This window comes from Prosopis cineraria, unplaced genomic scaffold (assembly GCF_029017545.1).
Source record: "Prosopis cineraria cultivar Desert tree isolate PC_DT_omini unplaced genomic scaffold, ASM2901754v1 PC13, whole genome shotgun sequence".
Lineage (NCBI taxonomy): Eukaryota > Viridiplantae > Streptophyta > Magnoliopsida > Fabales > Fabaceae > Prosopis > Prosopis cineraria.
Genome location: NW_026555344.1, coordinates 699,655 through 715,043, shown reverse-complemented (window position 1 = coordinate 715,043; position 15,389 = coordinate 699,655). Strand labels below are relative to the sequence as shown.

Below are 15,389 nucleotides of genomic sequence, written 5' to 3'. Positions count from 1 at the left end.
TGTAAACTTTAGTAGGCGAAAACACAGAATTAGGTAGATCATTTGTTCAGTTAGGCAAACAGAACGAGCACCCAATAAAAAGCAGCCTTTTGAGCAATTCATTGTCTGGTTATCGAATTTGTCATCCATTCTGTTTCATCTCGTGTGATATCACTATTTAATTTAACAAAATATTATAGTTTCAAGGCTTCTACTTTCCGATGGCGATTCCAACACCTGATTCCAAAAGATAATAACCGAGACTTGATTACAAAAGTTTTATAAACCCACCACGGCCACCGGTAATAATGAAATGTCAATAGAGCTCCCATAGAATTTAGCGTCATCAAGAATAAAGTCCACGCAGATGCTCGTGGATAAATAAGGGAACACGTTATCTATTTTCAACATTATACACATCCATGAGGATTTACCAAGATCAAATCAAGAACTACAAAATTTTCACAGAAGCTTGCTAGTCCTGACTTGACAAACCATTATAAATCATCAACAATAATATAGAAGGCTTGACCGAAGCAACATTTTATGTGATCACACAAGGCCTTCAAGAATATGTCGCGGAAAATTCAGGATGCTTATTTTTCATGAACAAGAGGGCTATATACAGGGTACCACATATTGTCTCTGATGTACTCCACCGTCTCCTCCTGCAACCAGTGCAACAGCCATTAAGTAAGAAGCGGTGGAATTCAGGTGAAACCAGGATGGGATTATGTTTTGTTTAGGTGAGATTGTTTAGGTGAGATAAAAAGATTAATTTAAAAAAGAAAAAGAAAAGACTCCATCTCATAATTTTACTATGTACATGATAACATGAACCTAAAAACTGTATTTATGTTTTTCCTGATAGAAAAATAACAAGATCTCTAGGATTTTGCATACTTGTAAAAACTTGGTATGGATGGAGGGAAAAATGGGAAGAAAATAGGGTGGAAAGAAAACTAGGAGGAGAAATTTCTAAAAATAGTTTTTTTTTTTTTTACCATTTTTAGGAGTTTTTCTTCCTCCCTATTTTCCTCCTCATCCAAAAAAAGGGTTAATGTTCGAATATCAAATTGAAAATCCCCCCCTATCTTTGGATCCCTTGCCACAAGTATGCTTTACAGCAGACTTGAACCCCTACAATTGCAGAGGTCCTTTAACAGGTTCAAGCATGTCTTACCAATTAAGTCACTCCATTTAACGGTAATCTTGCACATCTAATTCTACCAAAAGAATGCAACATATAGAGGCTCGATATACCCCAAAACAATTGTAATATATCTTAAAGTTATATGAGCAAGCAGTATTCCATACTTTTGACATGAGCGAGAGTTCTTTGAACCCTATATCACTGTTCCCTTCTGCCAGCCCCTCTGCAACTGCTTCCCGCAGAACAGCAGCTCCAACCTCTGCTGTAACATTTCGGATACTGCAGCGGCGAACTAGACTTAGCTAACCGTCGAAGCATTCTATCAACTATCCCACCTCATTAAAACACCAAGACCATTTTTTTCTTTTATTTCTTTTGAAAATATCAGGTAGACATCTATTTTAGAGTACAAAGTAGTAATATAATATAATTATAACTCCTCTATAACCATTTCATTTTAGGACATGGATGGATTTTTTTTTTTTTTTTTTTAATGAGAGATGGGTAGAACAAAACTTAAGTTTATCACCAAACTTGACATGCAAAAAAAAAGAAGAAGAAGCTCTTTGACGTGTTCAGAAAATTTTGATTTCTGATACTTAATAAAAAGTGACAGGGAAGAAGTAGTTTTGAGAGAAAACAAATATCACACAATAACAAAGCAAAAATGCAATACTACCTATTAATGGATGGATACAAGATTCCTTTTAGGACTTCGTCTTCTGTCATGTATGAAGCAAGGCTGTAAGGATGGCAGCATGTCAGCAATTTATTGTAAAGGAAAGCATCGAGGCATTGAGCCAAATCAGACATCTCATCAAAGATTGAACAACTTAAATGATGCAAAGTAATCAAACCAAAATAATCAATAGTTCACCATAAAACTCGCTGAAGAAAGTTCATTAGCCTCGATGAGGTGCATAGGATAGCAAGTTCAAAGTTAGTACAAAAGGCAGAACCCTAGAAAAGTTAGTGAACGATTGGATCCGTATGCAAGTTTTAAGAAAGGGAAGAGATAAAGAAAATCAAGTAAAATGATTAGAGAATACATAGAACGACAAACTACTCAAGGTATAATGAAAGAGCAGCACAGCCACTGGATTTCCATCAAGCTAGGATTTAGAAAAATCAAACACCAATTTTCTCACACTTCCGTTAATGCTAGTTCAGAAAGCTTGGGGTTGAGAAAGATACAAGCATAAAAGTTAAAATGTCCAGCTGCATACCATTCAGAGGCTGCCTGCAACATTCCATCAGTTATAAGACGAGCACCTGACAGAAGAGCTCCCAAACCAATCCTGGAACGGAAGGTGACCATTGAAACCACATCAATATCTTCACAGATAGATATGATTCATGAAAGAACTTGAATCAACAAAACATACCCTGGGAACAGGTACATGTTGTTTGCTTGATTTACATGGCCTACTTTTCCATTACCTGCACACAAGGTTTATTCAGAGGATCAAGGTAATTATGCTATTTATTGTACAAGCAAATCAAGCTAAAATAAACCTATATAACCCCATAAATCAGGAAATCTGATTCAGATTTCAAAGTTCAAAATCAATCATTTAAACAAGAGATTATTACCAAGGTCTACATTCTGGAAAGGACTTCCACTAGCAAAAACTATATTTTCTCCAGCATGTTTAAAAGCATCAGCGGCAGTGCACTCAGCTGTTCCAATGGTTAAAAACAACAGTGTCAACATTAAAAAAATGAACATCATTGAGGAATTATGAGTGCTTGATAAGCCTTGTACAAACAAACCATTCATGGTGGGATTAGACATGGCAAAGATAGCAGGTTTTGTCGAAACAGATTCTCTCATTGCCTTAAGCACCTGAGTTGAATCTCAACCATTAAAATTAAGCAATTCAATTGTAGTGAAATGCATATTGCAGAACCATAAGCTGCCAAAACAAAACACATTTCTAGTATCTCTATTACATTTTACATTTTAACATGCATCACAGAAAGTTAAGGCATGATAGAAGTGCTATTCTATTTCTAGAAGGAATTTACCTCCTCATTGAAAATACCACCAACCCCTGACAATCCAACAAGCACATGTGGCTTAACCTTCTTAACCTAAAAATCAGTAGGATCAACCATTAAATTATGAGTTCAAATGAGTATGCATTACCTTGTAAAATAGCATAACTGCAGCCACGCATCTGATATCTGAGTCCTCTTATTTAATATAAATTTTCCTCATATCGTTAAAGTGAAACCAATGAAGTTTCCTAGACGAATCCTTTAACATTTACCACTTCAATTATAGGGGCACCCTCACTAAGCCCCTCTACGTCTCTTGGACTTTTAGCAAATGGTGCAGCGGCCGGATCTAGGTGGCACCTTTCAGTTGTGACAAGACCCTGCATTTAAACATGTTACTTTATATGAAACAGCAATATCTAAAAAATGATGCCACAAAATAATCTGTTTTCTCATGCCATTTAACAGGAGAAATAAATATGAATTAATACAGAAAACAAGATAATAAAAAATTAATAAGAACAGTTTAGATACAAAGTTCGGTCAAAATTAAAAAATTACAAGGGCAGCGATAGGTAGGCCTTGCATTCTGATAACGAGCAAGTTCATAGAATTGGAAAGTTGCAACTTATAGGACTAGTGTAGGTAAAAATTGTGGAAGCTTACATCTTTATCAATTAAAAAGAACTGACTTTTGGCAGCTGTTTCACTGCACCCCACCATCCTTGCAACTGCCTGGACAGCCATGTTAAGAACACCAAGCCCAGCACTGCATGCCAGACATTAAATTTACAAGTCCAAAAACAGCTACAATAAGAAACACAACAAAACAACAAACCAAACTGGACACCAAATATGGAATGGAACGCATTAAACCAAGTCTTGCAAGTACCTCCCAGCTCCAACCACAACTATCTTCTGCTTCACAAAATCAGACAATGGTCGACCTTGGGCTCTCACAGCTCCCAATAACCCAGCAAGCGCAACACCAGCAGTTCCCTTCAGGAAAAGAAGGGGGAGTAAATGTGGGGAAAAATCTTAAAGTTTTTGCTTGAGCAGAAAATGATATCACTTTCTCACCTGTATATCATCATTAAACATGCAAAACTTTTTACGATATCGTTGCAGGGTTTCAAAAGCCCACTTCATTTGGAAATCCTCAAACTGATAACATTAAACAAATCATCAATTTACAAAATTAATATAATGTAGATTGAACGTTGGGAACAATGTTTTAGAAAAAAGACAAACTTGTACTATAGCCTTAGGCCATCTAGCATGAACAGCTTCCATGAATTCGTCCACTATTGATAAATATTCATCACCTTCCAACCTAGGCTGTCTAAGTCCTAAATCTGCAACAAGAAAACAATGTCATAAAATTTTACATGTTTCAAAACCCAACTGGAAGGAATTAATAAGGCTGTGAAATTAAGCTAGGATGTTAAATACAGTCAATATTCTTAACCAAAAGAAAAAGTATTTCATTAATTCATTCAAATTTTCAAAATAAATTGATTAGGAGCTAGAAAGAAAGTCATTCAAACAACCATCAGTGCCGCACCTATTGAAGATCTAATTCAAAGATCCAAAAATCTACAGAAGCAAAAAATTTCAAGACACACAATCCACAAGAGCCATTAACTCCAACGAAGTATCATTCAACAGCAACAACATAAATGTAAGGTAATGATAAACATGGCACATTCCTCAGTTTTACAAATAAAAACACAAGACTTCAGTGAAATGAGAGAATGAGATGAAAGGCAGACGTGAAATAAGCTAACATAGGAAAAACAAGAACACAGTTTTACTCACAAAGGCGGTCTTCTAGTAGCTTTGGATTGTTGGTGCCAACATCTAACATGACTGGAAGAATCTGTCATGAATAGGAATATGATAGAGTAATTATAATAGAGATAATGGCCTTATCAAGAAACACTTGGTAAATTAAAGAAACGCAGCTTCAATGTAGTGCATCACCCAGAAATAGTCAAAACATCATGAATATGTTGTCAACTCGTGTAGCCATGTATGTGCATAGACTACCTTGGATAGATTCAAATAAATGATAGCTAACAAACAATAAATGAAATTTTGTAGGCCAAGTATCCAAACAAGGGTAGTCATCTCATGTATGATTTAGATGTCAAGAATGCTTTAAATCAAGATCACCATGGTAAAAGCCTGAAGTTAACTCCCACCAGATGTATGTTAAAATTTGATATATTATAAATTAAACCAAACATGCCAACAAACAAAGAGACACCAATACACAGTACGCAGTTTGAGATATAAAAAGATAGATTGACAGACAAACAGATAGGCAAAGCATACTTTTTGTGGGTTGATCCCAGCAGCAGCAACGTACACATCAAGTTTTCCTATTGGTATTCCAATTCCCTGAACTCCAAGATCACCTAAGCCAAGAATACGACTGCCATCAGTCAATACGATCATGTCTACCTGCAACACAGATAAGATAATAAAAATAATATAAAAAGTTTAGCAGCCTGGCCACTTTCAGCATAACAATGCTGCGACGTCATAGCAAGGTATACAATCACATAACTGAACTGCAACCATATCACTGTGATTTGGTAAAGAAGTTCATGGAAAAGAATTTGAAATTTAAGACCGCATACATAAACGAATTCAGGAGGAAAAAAAAAAGGCAAAAGAGGTTACAAGATTGTGAAAAATGTGAAGCAAGGGTACAAAATTATTCAAGCCATACCCAAACCCATGCAAACAGGGTACAGACAACATGCATACCAGTTATGTACTATTTTGCATTCCGAAATTTTGGTTTGCATATAAATTGGGAGGGTTAGGGTATGCCCACTCCCCATCTCCAACCATACCTCTAGCACTAGGATTTGGAGATCTAAAATTAAACCCTTTTTTTTTATATTCCTGAAATTAAACCTTTTAACTCAACAAGACTGAGAACTCCTAGGTTACATAATTGTGTGCACTGCTATGATACTATATATTGCTCTCAACTATTCTTAGTAGAGTTAAAGAACATTAGACCCATATTAATTAATTTGGATTCGTATTTTGACAGATTTTATATGGCATTATGTTTATTATCTACTTTTTGTTGAAAGAGTGATTATGTAATATAAAGTAACCACTATTTTTATAATATATTGAAACACCTATACCACATTTAAAAAAAAAAAAAAACCACATCATAGTAGCTACACAAGGGTGTTGATCTAATGGAAGGGCTAGCCCCTAACAATGAGCAAATCAATGTTCGAGTCCCTATTGGGAGAGGCATTCATATTTAGTACCCAACCATGCTTCAAACAAGATTGCCTGCAATAGGAGGACACTTGTGCTCAATCAAAAAAAAAAAAAAATTCTTTGGACACATTAATCTGGGTCAAAACAAACTCTAATTAGAAAACCCTCCATTGGTGTACTTACATGTTCCTCTAATATAATTACAAATGTCAACATGTTACTTGGTAGATTTTTTTTTTTTTTCATGAGATACTAAATAAGAGAATTTTACAAATCCAAGCCATTTATCTTTTGTTTATCGATCCCTCAAATATTGCAAACTTAATAAATTTTAGCATAAGAATTCAATATCCTAGCATTCTTATAGGAACAGAATTCATCAAGTATCAATGATTATATAGATCGCTATCTTGAAGGATGGTGTGTGGAAGTGAAAAGGGAATAAATATAAGAAAAACAGTCAATTACATTTGCAATGATTAAATAAACAGATAAGAAGTTTAAGTGTTTACCAATATTAATGTAATACCTTCTGGGCTGGCCAGTTATAGATCATTGACATCATTTCTCCTTTATCTTTCGCGCTAAAATACATTCCTCGTGGCCGTCGAAATAAACCAGAATAATTTTGACACACTAATCCAACTGTAGGAGTATATATTATTGGAGAAAACTCTTGAATATTATCAATAAGAACCTGAACAAAAGGGAAGATAAAACTTTCAGATAATACTAGATTTTCCGGCATTTTCATATTATCAAATCAGTAACTTACTCTATAATATAAAGTCTCATTCCTGTCATGCAATCTATTTAAGATCCTCCATTTGGATAAGGAAACAAATTTATCTGATTGGCCCTGAGTATTTTTCTCCAGAGATCGATAAGAATTCACTGAAAATAAAAGCAAATAAAGTATATGACAATCATCCCCAAGTAGTTCAGTGCAGAGAGGCAAAAATTACCAACACTAAACTTATAAAGATACAATAATATCACAATATTAGGACTTAAACTTACTGAATCGGTCATATTGCTGCTCAAATGATATAACACGGGGAGGAAGAAGGCCTCGGAGGCCTAATCTATCTCTTTCAGTCAAAGGAAACCCAGTATCCTGCATTAAGAGGATAAACACACGTTTTGAGAGGAGGAATTCGAAATGAAGACCATGAGCACAAGTTTGATCACCAATTCGTCATCACCCCCGTATTTGTAAGACACAAACCATGGAGAAGCATAAATATCCAGAACTGGATAGCACATATATTATTAACAGTTGTTCTGATACGAAACCTAAATACCTAATCAACAATCTACGAGCATACAAAATTAAGATGCGTCTCGCTTTAAGTATCTAAAGATAATTTTGCTCCTTTAGAGAAGACGATACTTCCGGCAGTGGAATGCAAACTCCCAGCAGTTAGCTTTCCTCAACCGACTATTAGTCAATTAATGAGCTTCTATGTTAAATTTTGCATTCATTGATATGAGCACAAGAACAACTAGTTGTATAGCACTCAGACTTCTGCTGAATTCATCAAATAAACCCCAAATCACAAATTTATCGAGTCTTCATTTTTTAAGCGAACTACAACTTAATATTCGAAACGACATCATCACCAATTCATAAGGAGCATCAAGTTTGGGTAATTATGTAAACAATTAAATCCCCCGAAACCAAACTCACTCTTCATAACAGCAATTATCACAAAGCAAGTTATTAGTAAGCATCCAACAAAGTAAGTTTACTTTCATCAAAAACTGTAATATTTGCAACGTCCAAATGCGAAGCCAAGTCTAATACGGGAAGCTAACAACGAGAAAATAAAAAATAAAACCAATATAAGCCAACAACGCAGCAGACTGAATGTGAACCTTGTTGAACCACGGATCGTGGAGGATATCAGCACCACGCTTACGAACAATGCAAGGTCCAGGAATCGCCGTCGAGAACCGCCGGGATCGGCCCAGACTGGAAGCGGCGAATCGTGCGAGGTTCCACATTCTTCGCCGCGACAACGAAAGAAAATCGAAAACAGAGAAGAAGAAAATTCAACCGGACGAGACTGAGTAGAAAGGTAAAATTGAAGATGAAGCCAGTGGAGGTCTTGTCTACTGTTAGAGTCGCTTTCTCAGTCGTCCGAACCACGTTTTGTCGAGAAAATTTATTGCAGGAATGAAGGGCTAACCTCTCCGATTACGACATGTATATTTATAGGGTTAAAATATTAATTTTTTTTTTTTCGGCCTTCCTCTTTTAGTATCGTTGCTGTGTGCAAAATCTGGAGCAGGCCAAGGCTAGAGCTGGGACTGTATTTTTGGAGCGGGAGTTGCAGCTGCCCGGGATATACGGGCAGAGAGAAAGCGGGAAGCTGAGAGAGATGAGTGGAGGGGAAACTGCCCGAAAATAACCAGGATTTGAGCGGAGAACGCGAAGGTATTGGTCAAAATTTAGTTTCATTGAAATTTCAAATTTTTTATGCGCACACATGTATGTATGTATATGTACGGTGAAAAATTATTGCTGGACAGAAGCTTACGCCATCCATGCTCTATCGAATCGAAATTTATCAGTTCAAATCAAATAAAATATGTGTTATTATTTTTAATAATTTTTTTAAATATAATATTTCCTTAAATTTTTTGATTTTTCTCTTTATCATCACCATAAATTAGGGAAAAGAGAAAAGCTAAGAAATTAAAATAATTTAAAGTGACATAAGTAAAAATAACACATAAAATTAGAAAAAATTTAATATGATATTTTTTATTGAATAATATACCAATGAAATTATGCAAGGGATATATGCATGAATTTCTTACCATGCCAACAGTATATACTACTTGCATTCAAAAATATAAAATATTTTTTAAAAGTTAGATGTTCAAAAATATAAGATATGTTTAGTCTTTCGAGGTGTAATTATTCTTTTTCTTTCAAAAATACCTCTATTGATAGTGACTTTATATTTATTATAGGATATTTAATTAGAGAAAATATAAAAAAAATAAAGTTAGTTTGAAAGTAAGTAATTTTTTTATTAAAAGGTAAGATTTAGTTAAAAATATTTTATATTTTTAAACGAACAGAATATTATCTTTTAAAAGAAATAGTCAATGATATTTTACTTTTTATGTTTGCATCGAAAATTGATTACAAATGTTTATCCATTTTACTATGATGGATAAAGAATTCGTGTTTTTTTGTTTTTATCTTGTTTGGATTTTCTTTTTATTTTTATTCTACAATATATGGATTTGGATCCTGTGAGCATTTTAAGTACACTTATTGAGTGAATGTCTCATGTAATATGATAATAATAATTTGATTTATTTGTATGATAGTCACTTATTATCATCTAATATTAAAAACTTATCAAATTTTATATTTTCAGAGGACATATTTTAAATAAGCAGTGTTCTAGTTATGTTAATTGTTTTTAATTTGTTAAAAAGAAATATGTATATGTGCGCACGCGCGCGTGTAATTTCTAAGTATTGAAAAAACTCAATCATCATCATTTAAACATAGACTGAGTGAGATATTCATTGAATTTAAATTTATAATGTAGTGGTGACATTGAGTGGTTGATAAAGAATGAGGTAAAGACGTGACCATTTAGAAAGTAAAGCTATGTTGCATTAGTTTTCTGGCGTTGATTTAGCTTAGAGTAATTGATTAATGGCTATCTGTGCATTTGAAATATATATATATATATATATATATAGATTTTCAGAGCTTGAGATGATTGGAAAGTTGAATGTCAATATATCAATATTAAAGCAAAACAATCTCAGTCATAGTGCAGCACGACTCACTTTAAATTTTATTAAAAATGCAAGATCCCCAATATGCATAATCATGGGAGATTCTTGCATGGAACAGGAATCCACCCCATCCATACGCTGTTCAATAAAACTGTCAGTTTAATTAGATAAAATTTTGTAATGTTATTTTTAACAACTTTAATTTTATAATAAAATACCTCTTTAATTTTTTAAATTTTTCTCTTATCATTATCAATAACAAAATTAGTTTATATAAACAATTATATGAAATGACATATTTTCATTTGATAGTATATAAATGACATTGTGTATCGGCTCCATATAAAAATTTCTCATACAATCATTTTGGTATAGTTTTCTTTTTTTATTATTTGCTTTGGATTAACTTAGATTATATTGCCTTCAAACTAAAATATAAAATATTTTTTTAAAAGTCTTACTTAATTTAAAATATAAGATATTAAATAATTCTTTTTCAACTACACCCCAAGCTTTGTTTATCATTGTTTTTCAAAAATGATGCATTGGTCTTTTTAGCCAACTCACTGGGTGTTTGGATTAGCCAAATAATTAATTTTTCAGGTTAAAGCCAAAAAATTAATTTCTCGACAAATTACCCAAACAACCAAATTTGCTCATAATCAGTTATTTGACCCCAAAAAGGATTTTTGGCTCAAGTTGGGTGGAGCAGCTTTGGAATTTCAATTTTACTGTTATGTGTATTTATTATTTGTCAGAAATACTCACTTACCAAACATACCCTTAAACATTATTATTATTCAGTAATGCCACGCTCTTTGGTTTTCTTTTTGGTGTGAAAATAAAAATTTTCTGCTCTCACGTCTTATATAGACATGCCAAAATTGCCAGATTTTATTTATTTATTTAATGCTAGGTGTTGCTTGATTAAGGTATTTTTTATACAAGGGTGATCATTAATTATAGTAAAAAATATAAATATTTTATTAAAGATTAACTTATATATTATTACCTTCATTGATTATCATATAATTCATGTTTGGTATTTAAAAACTATATGTTTCTCTTTTATTAAATTCACTTGAATTAAGATATATTAAGTTATTTATTTATGTAAATTAAAATTTTAATATTAAAATAATTTAAAATTTTTATAATTAATCAGATATATAATTTAAATAATATATTTTACTTATTAAATAAAACTTAACAAATTTAATAATATTAGATAAAAAATTATTAATAATTTAATTTTAAAAAGTAATATCCTTTATGATAATTTACACAGTTAAAATTGATTCTAATTAAATTATCCAAATATCTTGAATTCTATTAAAATTAATTTTAAAAAAATAGTATCAAAACAGATTATGTTATAACATAATCAATTATAATTAAAATCAATCATATTAATTAATTATTTTTATAATTAATTATATCCAACTGAAATTTAAATGGACTCTCAATTGTCATTATCAAGACACATTTATGTAGGATATTTAATAAAGGTATAATTAAAATGATATTTATTTTTAATTAAAATTAAGATTCCAATTAGTTTTTTTGAAAACCTTAAATTGATTATCATCAATGCCTTGTATTATAATCTAGACTCCAAAGGGACTGCATTAGATAGATTTGGAGCTACCTGGGCTTGTCCTTTTCATTTACATTTAAAATCTGTAAATATTTATTTATATAACTAGATTTATATCTCATGCAATGTATGCAAGTATTTTAAATAAATCACTCTTAAAATTAATAGTTAAGAGTTACAAAATATAAATATGTCTCCTACTTTTAAATTTTTATTTTATCCATCCAATCATTAGTTAATAGTTAAGTTACATATATTTTACTAAAATATCATTATTGATATATTTTTTAAAATCTTCCTTTATATTTTAAACTTATTAGTCATACAAACTAATTTATTTAGTAGTATTTTTTTAAAAATTAAATTCATGCTCCATCTTTTAAAAAATATAAAATATTTTTAACCTAATCTCAATCCCCAACAAAGTAGCTAATTATTTTCAAAACAACACTGTATTTTTATATTTACTATTTAATTAGGCATTTCACTGTAAAATACTATAAAATAATTTATTCATTAAAGGAACTTAAAAAAAATAGTAATTACACCTTCAAATACTAAAAACATCTTATATTTTTTTAATCATCCAACCCTAAAGAAATACCTTCTAAAAAATACATTATGTTTTTCAACAAAAGGGATACATTTACTAAAATAATATTTCAAACACGTGTGTTTATCTTTATTTAAATTTTATAATTTTTAATAAAACATTTGTAAATTATTTTATACTTAATTTTTTTTTTGGTGCTAAAAGTTGTTTGAAGTTCCTTAAATTAGAAAGTGAGAAGATAGACAAATAGATTATAGGGTAAATTAATAATTTAAACTTTTTCAACATAAATACAAATAATAAATTAAATATTTTAAAATATTTAACATAATATTCCTAACCGTTTTAAAAATAAAACTAAAGTGTAAGTTTTAAAAGTAAAGAAGAAGTCTTTATATTTATCTAAAAAAATGAAGTCATTTTTATAATTCTATCAAAACAAAAGGGATGTCTATGTATTTTACCCTATAATTTATTAATTTCTGTAAATTAAAATCTAAAGAATATTTTATTTTAAAATTTGTTATGTTCATACATATTAAAAATATAAATAATAAATAATAACTTATTTTATTTTAGAATGTATTCTCCCATGTAAATTAAAAAATAATAACTTATTTTTTTATCTGTTAAGGTATCCCTATAATTTGTAAGTATAAAATTAAAATTTTAATAGGATGATACTTATAAAGAATTATTTTTATTTTGTAATGTGCTATTCTTATACATAGTAAAAGATATCATTGTTTTTTATAATTTCCCACCTCCTACAATTTGAAAATAATCTACCTTATTCTTTTTCAAAATGTGTTGCCTCATTTATCACCTTAAAAAAAATAAAACATGTACTATAGTGAACCGTACTATAATTTATACGATAATATTATTTACAAATTATAATTATAATAGTTCTAAACCAAGCAAATAATATAATTCATGTCTTAATACCATTTATCAATTATATGTACAAATATTATAAGGAACACAGTGATTATTAAAAAAAGATTAGGTCTGTAGTGAAAAATGAATTCATTAATATTATATAATTAACTTGTAGCTCTTTTTTTTTTGGCTCATACTTAAGGCACATAACTACATTAATAATGTTTATGAGTATTCAAACCATAATTAACTTTTACATATAAATAATAAAATAATAGATATTTATACTTTATGCATTAGAGGAATATAAACAAAAACCTGTTACATATATACTCACACAAGCTATTTTAATTTGTTACCCTGTTTTGATAATAAATATATGGAAAGTTCTTTTTATCTAAATCATGTTATTCCATGTAAATTTTATTACATATCTAATATCTATTATTTTATTAAAAATCTTATATTCACATTTAATTTTCATTATGGATCCTATATGATCTTTTAAAACTTAAAAATTTTATAAGAAAACATAATTTTTAATCCTTACACTTTGAACGTGATTTGTTTTTAGTTCCTACACTTTATTTTTGATGTTCTAATTGCTTACAGTTTTCTCAATATGCACTTTACATTCTTATAATGTTCCTATACTTTACTCATTTAAAGACTCAAAATATTAAAAAAAAATAAAAGTATAAAAATTTAAAATACTGAAAAAAGTACAAGGATATATAATAAAATACAAGCAAAGTATAACAATTTAAAGTTACGTTTTTAAAAAATATACTATTCTCCCATGCTTGTCGGTAATGCAACTCATTTGTGCATGTGCGAAAAATGGGATCACAGTTTAGTTAAACTACATAAAAAAAGTTAGTTTAAATTAAACAAAACTCCTCTAAAACTTTGACCATATACAAACAATCTCATTAACCTTTAAAACTTAATAATAAGCCTATGTAAACTTTTTAGTTCATGCATGTAACTCCCAACCATTAATCATGCACTCCCTTAAATAATTAGTTGTCTCATTTTAATCCATATATAACAGGATCATCAATCTTTGTTAATTTGAATCATAAAATTAACTTTCACAATGACATTAAAAAAAAAAAAACATAATTTTGGATTTCTATGCTTTGTTCGAGTTTCGCTATAGGTTTTTGCACTTTTTTTTCGTATTCTATATCCTTACACTTTTATTTTTCAGTGTTCTAGATGTTTCCATAAGTAGTGTTATAGGGACTTAAAACATTAAAAAATAAAGGCATAGGGATTGGGAACATGAAACAAATACAAAGACCTATGGTAAAATTTAAATAAAATGTAGAGATCTAAAATTATGTTTTCTTTTAAAAAAAATCTTATAAATATATGAATATATGATGTAGCATGAACATAAAATCAAACATTTCAAAATTGAGAAAAATCACAAAATCTTCAACAAAAAAGATAACAACCAAACATGTGACTGGTCCGAGAGTCAAAACCTGTGTCCTGTGATTCCCAGAATATTGAATAATTTCTCATTCAATTATTTAATTAAAAACACGGATGAAACACGAAAAACTTTTCAAGGAGTTCATTCATTCATTTTGTGACCTGAACAAGCATAACTGAAAAATATATTGAAATCTGATGCTCCGATGCTGATATGATCCAACTCTATCCTAGTTGTCTTTAAAATATTCTAAAGATGCCACCAGATTTTTAGACTGATCGATCAACATTTGATTTAGCAACTTTTGAATTCAGCAACATGGATGGTCGCTTTCTATACTCTTTTTGGTCATTGAAATTTTATCAAGCTACTCAAGACTAGATTGATATTATTAAACTATTTAAGGTATTGGTTCAAAAATTAATGTTTAAAACTGTCATCAATCTGTGATCAGATTGATCATACACAAAACATTTGATATTGGTTCAATTGGTCGGATTAATTCAGTTTTAAACACTAAATTTTATTATACATTTAACCCTGGAAAACAACATCACCTGCGCAACGGGCTAATAGCAATACAAAGAACACAAGACATAAACTAGCGACACGATCACTGATTGAGAGTAGAAGAAGAAACTTACCATTCATCGTTTTAAATAACATCAATTCAAACCCTCCGGTTTTATTTTTCGAAATACTTATTCCTAGTAAAAAAAAATTATAGATTATTCAAATTCATTGCATGCATGGG

General features: G+C 30.4%; 1 protein-coding gene across 2 annotated transcripts; it reads right to left on the bottom strand.

Annotated features, from left to right (window-relative positions):
* Positions 1-220: 220 nt before the first annotated feature.
* Positions 221-8,689, bottom strand: LOC129290957 (NAD-dependent malic enzyme 59 kDa isoform, mitochondrial). 2 transcript variants are annotated; one of them, XM_054928018.1, is made up of 19 exons: positions 8,267-8,682; positions 7,409-7,505; positions 7,164-7,282; positions 6,918-7,085; positions 5,471-5,599; positions 4,952-5,012; positions 4,385-4,488; positions 4,214-4,297; positions 4,026-4,132; positions 3,800-3,902; positions 3,406-3,513; positions 3,161-3,226; positions 2,906-2,978; positions 2,726-2,812; positions 2,518-2,572; positions 2,359-2,430; positions 1,812-1,874; positions 1,297-1,411; positions 221-647 (listed from the first exon to the last, which is right to left on the bottom strand). In XM_054928018.1, exons 1-19 carry the CDS (start codon positions 8,393-8,395, stop codon positions 576-578), a joined length of 1,812 nt encoding a protein of 603 aa, XP_054783993.1. In that variant the 5' UTR covers positions 8,396-8,682; the 3' UTR covers positions 221-575. The 2 variants fall into 2 exon arrangements, with proteins under 2 accessions (XP_054783993.1, XP_054783994.1); XM_054928019.1 differs by lacking the exon at positions 1,297-1,411 and having other exon boundaries at positions 8,267-8,689.
* Between the last annotated feature and the right edge of the window lie 6,700 nt (positions 8,690-15,389).